Source organism: Colius striatus, chromosome 10, assembly GCF_028858725.1.
Source record: "Colius striatus isolate bColStr4 chromosome 10, bColStr4.1.hap1, whole genome shotgun sequence".
NCBI classification, from domain to species: Eukaryota; Metazoa; Chordata; class Aves; order Coliiformes; family Coliidae; genus Colius; species Colius striatus.
Window position 1 is genome coordinate 33,463,702 of NC_084768.1, and position 14,523 is coordinate 33,478,224.

Sequence of the window (14,523 nt, forward strand, 5' to 3'; positions counted from 1 at the left end):
AGAATTCTTCCTCATCTCTTTCAGTGGACCATTCCAATTTTACCATCTGGCCATATTCTCAGAATCTTTTTTTAATGTCATGTGTTACGTGTTGATTTGACACATTTTCAAAGCTGTTGGAAGGCCCTAATGAAGCCACAATACCCAAACTCTTCATAGGAGAGCATTCAGCATTTTCTCATGCTACCTCTTGCCAACTGAAGTGAGAGTTTTGACTTTCTAGAGGTGGAAGCACTTGCTACTAATGCCAGAACTATTTGTGTTATGACTTCCAGTGTGAAATTCAGTGAGTTCAGATTATTGAGGTGATGATAAAAATAATTGTGTTCCTGAGCCTGAAGACTCTAAAAGGCAATATTAGGCTCCTTGGTCATAACTGCAAGAATTGACTAGAGCTCATTTGCGCAGAAAACTTTACATTTAAATTAGGTTGTGTGAAGTAAAGATGGAAGGATTATGGTGTGTGAGGGATGGATGAGGGAAAGCATTGTAGTCTGTGTAGAAGGAGGGTAAGTGCTGCAGTTCATCTGCCATAAGAGATGGATTACCATGAATCTGAAGTGGAAGAAGGTTTGCTTAGGAATTATTAGCAGTGGTTTCCATTTAAGTAATCTGTTAGTGCAATAATATATGTATATGGTGTGTAATCTGTTGGGGGAAAGCAGGGTTTGTTTCTAGATATATTGATGTGCTGTTTACAGTGTAGGCAAGGTGGTGATGTATCTGGAGCTTCCATGCAAAAAAAACCCCAGGCAGGATAATCTAAAACCAAACCAAAACCAAAACTCTGCAAAGGTTCCGGCAGGTGGAAGGGTGTTCTCTCTTACTGCTCATACAAGGTGTAACTTCTAGCAAACGGGTTTGATGGGCAAGTTTGCAGCTAAAACACAAATCACAATGGTGAAAGAGCACTTTTCTTTGCACACAGAGGCAGCAGTGGTTATTTTACTGAAGGTACTATAAGCCCCACAAAGCAGCTTTCAAAATCTTAGTCTCTTCCAAGGGCTAGAAGAGGCAGTTGCCGATTGTCCTCCCTGCTTGGTCCCCCATTCCCCTTAGAGCACAAATTAGATGGGCACGACTGATTAGACTCTGTATTTTTAATATGGCCATGGTGCATGCACAGACTGTGTAAGTACTACAGGGTGCCTAGAGGTGTATTTGCAGCAGGGAGATGCTGGGAGGGAGCGTGAGAGAGCTGAGGAGGTTGTAGACAGCACATCCCGCCTTCCAGCTGCGTGGCAGGGTCCAGTTGCTTAAGGAGCTTTTGAACAGGTTCACTTGGGTCACACAGGCAATTTAAACACAGCATCATCAGGCTTCACAGTTCTAGAAACAGGGCCAGGCTGCTCCTGGTACCTGACCCAGCTCATTTAGCATGAGTGCAGTTAGCAAATTCATCTTAATACAACAGTGCTCTCCTTGCTGGGTCAGCAGCATCTCTGACGGACAGGTTGGTTGGCAGCCACTGACAGAGCTGTGGCAGCAAGGATTGGTCATGCTTTCCCATGGTTCTAAGAAAATATTTCATTTGTCCTTTTAATAGTGTAGCCAGCAGCTCTGAAACCTCTTAGAGAGGACTTGGAAAACAGACAGTCATTAGGTACTGCTAGAGTTCAGTCTCCTCAGCACGTGTATCCCCAGAAGAGGATGGTTAAATCCAAGGAAACAGATTGAGGTGATGGCAGCAGCTCAGTTAGCAACCAGCTTGGAGGAGAAGGTGGATAAAAATGTCTAGCAAGGGCATCTTTACTGGACTGATGCGTTTTTCCTTCTGTACCAGTACAACATCTCGTCTGCACAAAGTTTTTTTCCAATACCAAGGCTCAGCTCATACTGATCCCCATTCCCTAAATGCCTTTGAGTACAGTTATAGCTGCTTGCCTGTCAGGTATTTGCTAGTAGCCTTTCTGCTGACGTCTTTGTAATGATGGTGCTCAGCTGACAGAATTCCATCTGCATAAATGGGTGGAAAGTCCTTTCCTCACATGTCCAACAAACTGGAGACAAAGTGCCTGCCAGTGTTTTAATTTCTTTTGCATGTTCTGGTTAGAGAGGGAGAAGAATGCTTTCACTCCACGGTGTCATGAATATGGTAATCTATGGAAATCACAGAAAGCAGGTACTTAAGTTAAGCACATACTGTACTACAGGAATCCCTGATGAATTCAAGTCTCTTCTGTTTAGAGAAGATGTTGTTGTGTATTAAGTGACAGACTGCCAGATGTTCATGAAGTAGCACAGTAATGTGTATCAGTATCTTCTTTTCTTCACCCCAGAAGGTAACATTTTCTTTATCATCTATGTCATCCTGGCTTTTGATTGTAAATGTCTAAGCTTGCTTCAAATATTAACTCCTTTTTGTTTTATTGATGAATATTTCATGACTTTGGTACATTTGTGGAATGTAAGTTTTTTGCTTCACTATAGTAAGCCTATAATCCTAAAATCTTTCCCATCACTTGGTATATATAAGCTGCTAAAACCCAAACATTTGAGGCAGAACATGAAGAATAATTTGTTTGTGATTTTGAGCTAGTAGGGGAAATTTCAGCAGTGGTAGAAAAAATGATGAAAAGAAAAATAATTGTTATTTTAAGTAATGGTTTTATCTGCACACTCAGACACGGTACCACGTACCTCCTGGTGAGGTCACCGCAGTCTGTTCTCCTCCAGCACACATGAATGTGGTGCTTAGTCTCAAGATGACTGCAGGGCTGGGGGTTAGCTCACCCCCTTTAAACAACCACAGCCCACAGAGCGGGCAGAACAGCTGAATAACTAAATGCAGTGCTGTGTAGGGGCAGAGGTTACAGGAACAAGTGTATGTGCAGTAATTACAGGTTATTGAGACACTGCTGTTTATGAAGCAAGGGAAGTTCCAAGGAAAAAAAAAACAAAACAACTGGAAGGCAGAGTTGTTGGTTGTAGGGTTCTGTTTTTTTCCTGAAGAATTATGGTGTTCTGTCCTTTATTTTGGAGCTGTTTCCACATCATTAAAGGCAGCGATGCCAGCAACATCTCGGCGCTAAGAAACAGCCCCGAGAGTGTGGGAACCCTTCAATATAAGGGACAAATTCTCTGTGGCTTCTTGCTGATGTAACTACAGCAGCTCTGGGGGCTGTAACAGTTGGTGTTGGCCCAGGAAACTCAGTATCAGATGGAAACTGATGGAAGGAATTGTCCTGTCCTGTCCTCTCTGCAGCATGCTGCCTGCCTGCCCGCTTGCTGTGTGAGGTCTCTTGCAGGTCTTGACGCGAGCCCTTCTCCTGCCATCTGGATGACTCCTCCGTGCCATGGGCTCATACCATGCAGTGTATGGAAGGGTGATATGTTAACATCACCAGACTGGCACAGAGAAGAGAAACTCGTTAAGAAAATTTACCTTTGAATGTCTGAATGTTCAAAACTTGTTTAAAGGAACAGGAATTAGCAGCTTCACTTTCTCCATTGCCATTCATACTCAGTGTTCATTACTTAAGCAGTTCACCCAATTAGTGGGGAAAGCTTGTGCAAATTATTCTCTTCATATATCCTTGGATATGAATATGTGCTTTATTTGCCACCTTCAAAAGAACAGAATTCAGCTTTTGGCTTTATTGTTGGGTTGAGTTCTCTTTTTTTTCCCAGATGGAGCCTAGGGTACCTTGACATTGTGATCACATTTTGTTGTTGTTACTGCTGATATTCTTTGGTACTGGGACTTTGTGTTTTCTCCCTCTCTGGAAACGTTGGAATCGTGTTTCATTGTGTTCTCTGAGAACAAGGGAGAAAGCAGATGCCACTCCAGGAGACTTCAGTAATGTTTTTGTTGCTGCTGTTGTAAAGTTGCAAGAGGCAGATCACTAAATGGGAATTGTTGCATAGTGTAAAATGTGGTCAAGGCCACATTACCAGTGTGTGATAAGGATTCTGTAGCCATTCTGAGCATATTAGACTTTAGGGGAAAAAAATTAACTTGAAGGATTTTAAAGCAACTGGAAAAATCATTAAAATTAAACTACTTTCTCTGGAAAACTTTGTACATCAAATAGAGAAGTTTTCCACGTGCACAAATGGGGGTCAAACATTACTACAACCTTTGTGCTGAGGGCATATCAAATGACCCATACAAAACTGATTTACATTCTGGTAGCTTCTGGGTGAGGGCAGCTGTCTACATTGCTTAAATGTTAATGTTTCCCTTATCTGATTGCCTTTCTGTACCATGCTCCCATTTTCAGGGGTCCTGCTTTCCCTGTTACCCTCCCCAGAGCTATTCATTCTTGTCTGCAATCTTCATAGCTCTGTGTCTGAGGAAGTCCCTGGGCTCTGTAGCCTCTTAGCTCTTACCCACCTGGCTGCTTGTCACTCCATGTCTCTGAAGCCAACAAGAAACTGTCCCAGATGTAGTCCTGCTGAGGCAGCAAAGGGATGCAGCCCAGCTTTTCTGCAAGGGAAAGAGAGTGGTATTTGGGGAGGATAGCTGAACTGACTCCAGAGCAATGGTTCTTCATAGGGCAGAGGTAGTCAGCATGGATTCATGGAGGGAAATCCACATTGGACCTACTACAATGAGATGGCTGGCTTGGTAGATGAGAGGAGAGCTATAGGTGTTGTTTGGTAAGGCTTTTAATGCTGTCTCCCATAGCATCCTCATAGGCAGGCTGCTGAAACCTGCTGTAGCTGACCCTGCTTTGAGCAGGAGCTTGGACTGGATGGTTTCTAGACGTCCCAGTGTCAGCCCCTCCGTGACTCTGAAGGCAGTTTATTACCTTTGTCCTTCCCAATCATTTACAGAATTGGTAATCCTTTGCATGATCACATGAGCCCTTTTTTTGGTGTATCTCTGCAGTATTCTTCACACATGAGGGGAACTCTTTTTGAAACGTGTTACCTCATGGCTAAGCGATTCTGCTGCTCCAAAGTCCCAGGAGCCAGCGATCCCTAGGATTGTTTATGTGACTTCTTCCTTCACCTTGTGACCTCTGCTCCCCAAAAGTCATTTTTATGAAATCCCTCTAATTACTAGCCAAGGCAAAACAGACTTGACTTGTGGAAATAAAAAGTAAATCGTAAAACACTTCCCCCCACCTTGTTAAACATGAGGGGTTTTCCCCTGCTGGTAAATATGTTCTCAGTCACAGTGGCACTGCCACTGCTGCTGACGGGCTCCTTCGCTGCCCTGGTCTGCCACTTAGGCTCCTTGCTTGTCTGCCTGTAAAAATGGCAGCAATCTGAAGGGGAGGATTCTCCCTACTTTTTACCATTAGGAAACAAGCACCTTTTTTTAGTTCATAATATGCTCAATTACCTCGAGATTGATCCATGAATAAATTATAATCAAAACAGACTTACTCACCTTAAAGCTCTCCCGGCTTAAGGTTTCATTGTTGATTCATTATGTTGTCAGTTCTCTATTGGCAGGGTAATGCTTTTTTATATCTGGATAAAGACAGTTCTAGTGGAAGATACTGTTATCTTTAAATGAGTGGGATTTAGCTTTTCTAGTGAGAACAAATTCATCAATGATGAATCCCCGGAGAAACTACTGAAACAAAAATCACAATGTTGCTGGAGATTTATACAGTTCATCAGTCAAAAGGCAGCTTCTGGAAGTTGGGGGGGGGAAGGGTGGGCAGGAGGGGATTTGGGTTTTTCCTTTCTGTAAAATACTCCAGCACAATATTTCAAGCTTCCAATGTTGTGATAATGCAATTAAAACAATGAAATAATACCAGTTAATATCTTTATTTTAGCTCCATTCTTGATGTTATCCCTCCAATGGAAACACAGTGAATTATGGCTATATAGAGACAGATGGATGCAAATAATGCAGCTATAGACATCACTGATACACATGTATAAGTAGACAAGAATTATCTAATTACTTTGCTTGTTGCAGTCTTCTAAGCACTTGCCACGATCCACATATTCATATTAATTACTTTTTTTCTAGGCAGATGTTGATACGACAACATCAGTGTGTGGAGAGTTGAACGTCTGCAAATTAAACCAAACGTACTGTAGAAAGACTTCCAAAGCAGACAGAGTTAAACTCCCCACGTTACGTGCTTGGGCTCTCACTGGGAATTGTGCTGTTAAACCCCCCCTGTGCTCCTACATTGATTAGAGGTGATGTCATTGTAAACTCTTAAATAGCTGTCTCTTCAGCGGTTATTTCAACATGTTTCTGCTTTTGCCGTGTCCAATAACTAATTTCATTAAAATATGGTTTGCCATTTCCTATGGCCTTTGACTCAAAAGTGCCCCAAACCACAGCTCTGAACAATAAGCAGTCTCATCAGCGTTCCCTGTGTCTGAGCATCACTCTTAAGGGGAACCATCAATAAGACCTTCCCAAGCTCCCGAGGCTAAATTTTCATGTATTATTTATTGTTATAGAAAAGATTGCTGGTTTCCAGCGTTGTCTGATGAAATTTGGCTTGGCTGCTTGTGAAGTGCTAGGCTCCAAACACAGAATAACCAGACCATTTGTTTGGGCACACAGTCACCTCCTGTTAAGTCAGTGGAAGCTCATTGTGTCTGCCCAGGCCTGGACCGAGACCGAGGTGTTTCCTTAATTCTTTAGTCCCATTTAACCAGCGTCTGACCAGCACCTGGTTTTTCTATTTGATGGAAAAGCAGCACCAGGCTGCAGAGACTGAGGTTGGATGTCGGTTGTCTAGGTGAATCATCACTTCCTTCATTTGTAAGAGGCACAGATTAGGCAGCTGGATTTAACTGCATGCTTGTCGTTTAGCCTCACGCCTTTCAACATGTCTGCTGTGCATTCCACCCAGCAGCTGTGTTAGATGTGAGAGTCTACACACTTCCACCTCACAGCTTAGAAAATCCATTGCCTTTGTCACTCGCTCTTCACCCACACACAAGATTCTTTTCCTCAGGTCACCCCTTTCACTTCAGCATCCTCAGTGTTTCTCTCTATGGAAAATCAGGAGATTGTCCATACAGTAAAGGATTTATTCTGCAAAGATTTGGCTGTTCTTCCCACAGATTATCTTCAATCAGTCAAGCCATGAACAACTGTCTCCCCTCTCTACTACTTCAGTTAAAACCTCAGCAAAATTAGCTTTTCTGCCTACTCTGAAAGTCAGCAATTCAATTCCTGGCCAGACAGGGATGAGTCCAAAAAAATGCTTTGTCATCAGGTCTTCTGCCCTCTCAAGTCCCAGATTGTTGGCATCAGCACATAAATTATGGAGAGAATAGTTTCCCAGTGACACAGCCACTACGTATTTGTAGCCGAAGTGTATTTCTAATTGCTGCAGCCTAGCAGACGTGTACAAGAGCACTTTTTATCAAAAGGTGTACTTTTTAGGTTTTTGCTGAGTGTCTTGAGCTTTCCAAAACTTGTATCAAGAGCTGAGTCTCTATGTGTGTGCTTTAGAGCCTATTGATTAGATTGAAATTAGACAAATTCTTCCTTCTGTTCATTTTCCTGTTTAAAACCATCCTGGGTTTGCTGTCTTGTTTGGCTCTCTTGGATCTAACATGCCTGCTGTTCGCTGTAATATTTCAAGCGTTGTTTTAAGACACTCTAGAACATTTCCTTTCCATGGTGATGTACAGCAAAGTTTGATGTCTGTAAGGAAGCTCTTGAACGTGACACTGCGGAACAACGTACTCACTGAACAGATGCAACAGGGGCCCTTTGCCCATGGGCAGACTCGGGCTACATCTAGGTTTGGGACAGATGGGGTCTGCAGCATCCTCCCAGTTCTGGTCTTGCATCGCTCAGGCTGAGGCTTTGTCCCAGAGCACAGCTCAGACCCAGCCTGCAGCAAGGCTTCTCCTCTGCAGAGTACCCAGGGGCTGCCAGTCTTATCTGACCTGAGGTTAAAAATGCATTGAGGCTGCAAGCCAAGTCTCAGAGGCAGGGAAGCATTGCAAGGACCTCACTCACCCTCTGGCTCTGTGCTTAGTGCCAAAGACCTAGCAGCCAAGAAAGCTTTGCTTTGTTGTAATGAGAAGCCTGAGGTCCCAGGGTTGGGTGTGGTGAAGGACGGAGCTCTCTGAGGAATTTTTTCTGCTAGAGATAAGCCAGAAGGGCAGGGTAACCTCTGCTGGATTTACCTCATCTTAAAAAATAACAATTTCTAAATTTTTAAACAGTCCTGGGTTTAGCACTCACATTGCAATCCCCTGGTACAGGATCGGTGCCCATAGCAGGGCTGCACCTCGTTGGATATGCTCTTTGAGGCTGCGTTATTAGCGTGAATTAATGCTGGCAGCTGCTGGGGGTGGCTGTCCCCTGTTACTGCCTGCCAGCTTCTGCAGTGCTTCAGTAGCTTCTCAGCAGGGTTTAGTTGGGTGGGCAGAATACTTTTTCAGAGTAAGGAGCTAGTTCCAGGGGAAGAAGGGCATGGTCTTTCTCATCAAGCAAAAATCCACGCTTTCTACCATTTTCCATTCCCCTAAGCCTGTGACTGTGGCACACTGCGTAGCCGGCCATACCTCTGCCGGGGAAGCCAAGGGACTTTGCTTTCAGGAAGCTGGCTGTGAAATCTGAGCCATCACTTTCACATTCTTTGGGACTCAGAGACGTGAGTGAGGAGACTGGAACATGCTCCAGTTGGTTTGGTGTTTGTTGGCCTGACTTGGACAGGCCGGGACAGCCTTCTGTCATCAGGCTGCACAACACAGAGTTTTAAGCTTGAAGAATCTCTGTTGATAATTCAGATAGCCACACAAATAAGCACTGAAGTCTGTGAAACTCTTCTAAGCAAGCTGATGAGAGTTTAATGATGCCTTTCCACATACCATAGAGTCACACACTTGAATTATTTAACGTGATACATTTTCATATATAACCAGGTATGCAATAGGGAAATAGGAGACTGTTGGATGCTGACCTGCAACTCTGCTGCTTTTCTGCTGTGGTATATTAATATTTTAATATTCAGTACACATTTTGAAGTCAGAACCTGAAGCTGATGTTTGATTTTTATTCACTCCTGGCTCTAGTGCAGTCTCACTGGTTCCAATTTCAGCTTCCTGAATAAGAAGCGAGCTGCACTCAGCGGGGACGTGGGACCTCCCCCTCGGGACAGGGCTCACCTTGTTGCTACACACACTCATTAAGCCTAATCCTGCTTGCTGATTCTTGTTTCAGAAACTACCCAGTTTTGGGCCTTACCTGGAACAACGCAAGAAGATAGTAGCTGAGAACAAGGTGAGACTGAAGGAACAGAGCATGCCTGCCGTGCTTCCTGAGCAGAAGCGTTTCGTTCCCAAGAAGCCCGTCCCAGCAATCAAGGTAAGAAAAATACATGCTTATGCATAAGAAATGATCAGCCATCAGGCAGTTGACATGCACAGTCATTTCTAGCAGTTTGAGCTGGTTATTACTGCTTTTAAGCCTGGTAGATGGCATCAAAGACTACTGTTTATGCAGATTTTCCAGCTTTCAGCCAAAAAGGATGGGAGATGATTTGTGATGCATGTGTGCAGGTATTTCCCTAATGTCACTCCATAAAATGAAGATGCTCGGGCAGTGAAGCAATAATTGTAGAACAAGGCATGAGTAATGCCTTCAAGAACAAAGTAGAGCTGTCAACAACTTCTTTCAAGTTGGAATGCCACACTGTGAGCCCAGCTTTGCACGGGACCTTCTGGTTACTCGCCATGTGCTAAATACCTCTGTCTCTCGTGTAGGATCAGTGGAAAAGGTTGGTGTTCAGTACATGTGAAAGCTGTGTCATAGGTTTCCAGGCTGAACTTTTAAAGCTGGGGAATGTTTGTCTAAGTAGCTGATCCACCGTCTACAAAGAGTAAATGTCAAGGTGAAAATAAAACCTGTGACCCCCCACCTTCTGCATAATCCATACGTTGGAGCTTTTCCCTTCCCTCAGGTAGCCAAGAAATGTCAATAAAATGAAACATCAGAAGCTAATTATTCTAGGCATTTACTTTAGACCTCACTTAAACTTCATCTGAATAGGGAAAAGAAGCAGGCAAACCCAATCAGAACTCTCATGTAGGCCCTTTAATAGAGCAGCGTGAGGATTTTATCTGTTGAGTTGGTTGACTGTTTTCCATATGTAGGTGAAAATATCAGGTACCTACAGACAGGGAACTTTCACTGCAGGTCAGGCCTGGAGGAATGCTTGCAAAAATAAGGCCAAATGTAAAACACGAGGGGAGCAGTGGCTGCCAGCAACACCAAAATCCCGAGGGCAGTTTGCAGTTTACAGGTTTTTCTGCAGTTACATGAGGCAGTTATTGCAGGCCGAGTGGTAGAACTGCAGAAACAGGCAAGGAGAAATTGTGAGTCATCCTCCTGTTTAAATTAAATAGTTTGCCACTTCTGTGGGCCTCTCTCAGTTCCTTGGGCTGTTTATTTTGGTTTATGCCATGCTATTGAAATCGCCCCCCTCCTCTCGTGCTGAGGTTCCCATCTTTGTGTACACAAAAAGTTCCAAAGAACAGCAATCTACTCTGTTTTTTCCCCACTGTGATGAGCATTTTCAAAGCCTGCTGACCTCAGAGGTTTTTCGGTTCTTTTCTCTTTGGAGGGAGAGTATTGATGTAGGGAAAAAGAGAAAGAAGCAGCAGCAGCCAATAACTGCATTTTCAATGAGATATCTTGCTTCAGAAAACAGCAGAAACCCAAACAACTGATACCATCCAAAAGCAAATCAGAATGAAGGAAAAAGTTTTAGCGAGAGGGGAAAAAAAGACCCAGACATAAAGGCTTGAAAAAAGCCATAAATAAAAACTTGAGGTCAATAATTTATCAGGCCTAACTCCAAGTACAAAAGCAAGGAAAGAACCAAGTAGAAGGAGAAAGATTAGAAAGAAGAAAAAAGGCTCTACTGCAGGGGAGAGGAAAATGAATTCCCCATAACTACAACTTTTGCTTATGGAGACACTGAACACTGGTGGGTTTGTTGTGGTGTCTGTGAGGAGCTTCTCAGCTTAGTGTCTTTCTCACACCTGCATTTAAAGGAGACTGAAAAAGAGACTGGAGGGGAAGGCAGGAACCACCAAAGCTGGTTCTTGACAGCCTTGCAGTCTGACCCCTTATTTAGAAGGGAATGCTTCGACCAGAGGAACAGCAATGAGGGATGCCTGCTGAGAAACAGGAGAACACCTGGGTTTTGCTTGAAGTGGGGAACTTGCCACTGGAGAGGGAGGTTTTAATAATATTTGTTATTAATGGATCCATCTGTTATTGTTTTGTGGAGAAAAATCCGACAGGAAGATTCAGAACATTCATTAAGTGAAGCCTAATGCAAAAAGGCACTCTTCCCCGATCAGGAATTCTCCCTGGAGAGAGGCAGGGGAGCTCCAACCAGAGGGGTGAACTTGTAACTGTCCCAGAAGCGTTCACATTTAGAATTACAAGTCCCAAGCCATCTCCAAGCAGTTCTGTCTCGGCTGACCCTCCAGACGAAGGGCAGAGCACAGCCTGTTAGTTCAGACCGGGCTATCAGGGAGTGGCACTGGCCGGCTCTTACAGCTATTCCCAGCCTATAACTGTAGTTCTGTGGAGCAGGGAAGAAGTGTGCCTGGAAGCTGAGTGGACCTAAGAGTGAGCTGACTTTGAAGGAGCCATGACCAGTGCTTTGGCTGGGGGGACTGTTGGAGGGTTGCTGCAGTTTTCCTGGTGCCTGCCCAGAACTCCCTCATCTGTCTAATCGGCTGTTGGGTTGGTGATATGCAAATTCCAACATTTGTTTAAATTCCACATGCTGCCAAAATGCCTTTTTTTGTAGATTTAAAACCCCTCTGTGATTATCCAAACTCTAATTTAATTTTTGGATTACTTTTCCCATGGCTTTTCCCTTTATTTTCTCTATTTTTCAGCATTAATTGAAACAGCAGACTTTGATATTCAGCAGAGCTGTGTCTTCTATTCACCCCTGTCTGTAATATCAGAGTTTTTGCTGCATGTGATAATGTGCCTTAGATCTTTTCTTTTCAGTTGCATTTTTGTAAAGCTCCCTCACATGTTTTTACCTACCTCAGGTCACCCCTTTATTACTTTAATTTCTTGCCTTATGCCTTCCTGTTGGGTTTTTTTTTTCCCCCTAATAATTTAGCTTTGTCCTTCAGGGCCTGTACCATAATATTCAGTCACCATTTATCTGCTGATTTTAGTTCCTCCTGGGTTTTTTTTACTCCACAGGTCTTGCTGTTGAGCTTTCCCTGTTTGGTAGCTTAAACACTCTGGCACAGCTCTGTCAGCTTAGCTAGGGCACGACGTGTTGCCCACCTGTTGGGAAAATACCCACAGACGTCCTCAAGCTTAAATTCCCTGTGTTTGAACTATATTTAACCCTTGTCTGCACAGGTGTATTTACATGGTCCTTTGCACTTATATGTATTCAAGTCTGTCTTTTTATGCTGATGCTGTAAGCCCCCAGCTGGAAGACAGCACCTTGAGAAGCATCTGGCCAGTTAGTCCAGTGCTGTGCTTTATCTGTACAAATCCTTCTTGTGGTTTAATCCCAGCCAAGGACTAAGCACCACGCAGCTGCTCCCTCACCCCCCCTGCCGTGGGGAAGAGAACTGGGGGAAAAGACTCAAACTTGTGGTATTGAGAGAAAAGAACGGTTGACTAACCACAAGGGAAATATTAGATGACTAGAAGAGCAGCATTGCAGTAATTATGGTGCTGGTTTCGACCTGAACACCTTGCTGGCATGCTTGGCTCTTGTCAGGGCCGTCTCCTGCTGTGTTTTCTCTTGCTTTCTTTCATCTGTTGGCAAGGTGAGCAAAAGTTCCTTATTTTGATATGCTGTTTGTCAAAGTGCACATTTGCACCACGATAGCACCTGTTTGTCTGGTTTTATAAAGCATCACTGTAGCCCAGCTCTTTGTTTTTCCCTTTGATTAGCCAATTTGCTTCATGGCTGCTTCATTTCAGACCTCTGTCGTGTCGCCAGCCTGTGCTGGAAGCCTGTACAAAACACAAAGTTCACCAGTTGGGTTGCATTTTTTTTTCAGTGTCTTCATAAAGAATGGTGACAGATTCACAAGGCATGGTTCTCATTACAGAAGCCACATTGGATTACGTGTAAAGGGTCATTTGAGTTATTAATGAGTCTCTCTTTAGTTAGTTCTGCAACTGTTTCACTTGTTTTAGGTTTTTTACTTGTTTTAACAAGGCTTGCAGGTCCCTAAGTCCCGGAGCACATTTGATAACCTTCCTTAACTATTGGCAAAGCATCTGTAAAATGTATCCTGTATAAAATTTTAATGAGATCACATGTTTTCGTTTGCAACTTCACCCTAAATTGACCTTGGTTGTGCACCCTCAGATTCTGGTGACGTCTTCTTCCTAAATCCATAAGGTCCTATTCTAACATTTCTTCTTTTCAGCTCACTCTCTCTCAGAGAGCCCCTCACCTTCATTACCCAAAACCAGATGGAAGGCAGGCATTTCCCTGATGGAGGAAAACACTGGCACAGAGAGACATTGACTTTCCTTGCAAGGTTTCGTCCCTTTCCCGTGCGCTGTGTCCTGATTGAGGGCACTTCTGCACAGCCTTTCCTTCTTCCACAACCTATTGAATCCTCAGGATTCAACAGCCCCCACACCCCATGAGGAATAATAATGAACAGAGAGAATACTTGGGATCAAGCACACAACTTTGCTATATAAATGTCAGATTGCTTTGGCAGGAGGGTTTTTTAATGTGACTTTTTGGTAAATCAGCTTCAGCATTTGTATCATGAGCAATGATCCCCCAGAGACATGAAGGCTGTGGTAGGGACCTGTCTTTGGTTCAAACAGACTGCTATTCACACAGGCAGGGCTCTGCTGCTGCCAGTCTACAGCCTACCTGCTTTCTTTACCTGCCTTTGCTGTCAGCTTCAGGTGCACAGAGTTCCTCGAGTAAGCAAACCTTTCTCCTGAATGCACTGTGACGTGCAACGTGGTTTGTGGTGACTTGGGAAGTGCAGTAAGAGGACAAGCGTGTGTGTTCCTCAGATGCAGCACCTGCACTGGGTATGGCTTTCTAATGATCCAATGGCAGGCCTGTGGTGTTCACCATCTCTACAGCACAGTGTGATCTGCACAAAGATGGGCACAGCAGGTCTACAGGCAGCCCTCAATTGTATTTGCAGATACAGGTTTACTAATACGATGGCAAATGAAAGCTAATCACCATAAAACATTTGGCATATTACCATTAAAAATGCAGCTACAGTAATCAAAATAGCGCTGTAAAAAATAATATCCTACTGCACAGATCTGCTCCTTGTGTATACCCAAACCCACATCTGCCTAGCTTAGTGACAAAATGATTTTCTTCTGTACTCGTTAGTAACATAAACCTAATGGATTCTGCTCTGGTTCTCTCCATAGCAACTGAATTCCCTGCCAGTTCCAGTGTCAGGACGAAATTCCCCTCCCAGTTTGCTCAGTACAGTTTTGTTGAGAAGAGTGGGACAGCACAGCAGTAATCAAGCGGAGCACTCCAGGTCCCTCAGGTCGCAAAGGTGTAACTTAGGACAAGATTTCACTCCCAGCTATTTTTGTGTTTGTTGGCTTTAATTGCTGCTGGTAAT

General features: G+C 43.8%; 1 protein-coding gene across 1 annotated transcript in view; it reads left to right on the plus strand.

Moving 5' to 3' along the window:
- DPYD (dihydropyrimidine dehydrogenase) overlaps window positions 1–14,523 on the plus strand; it is a 320,182-nt gene that overhangs the window by 299,439 nt on the left and 6,220 nt on the right. Inside the window, exon 21 of the mRNA XM_062003807.1 lies at window positions 9,116–9,259. Within this exon, the coding sequence (XP_061859791.1) occupies window positions 9,116–9,259 (144 nt within the window). The remainder of the gene's footprint in view (window positions 1–9,115; window positions 9,260–14,523) is intronic.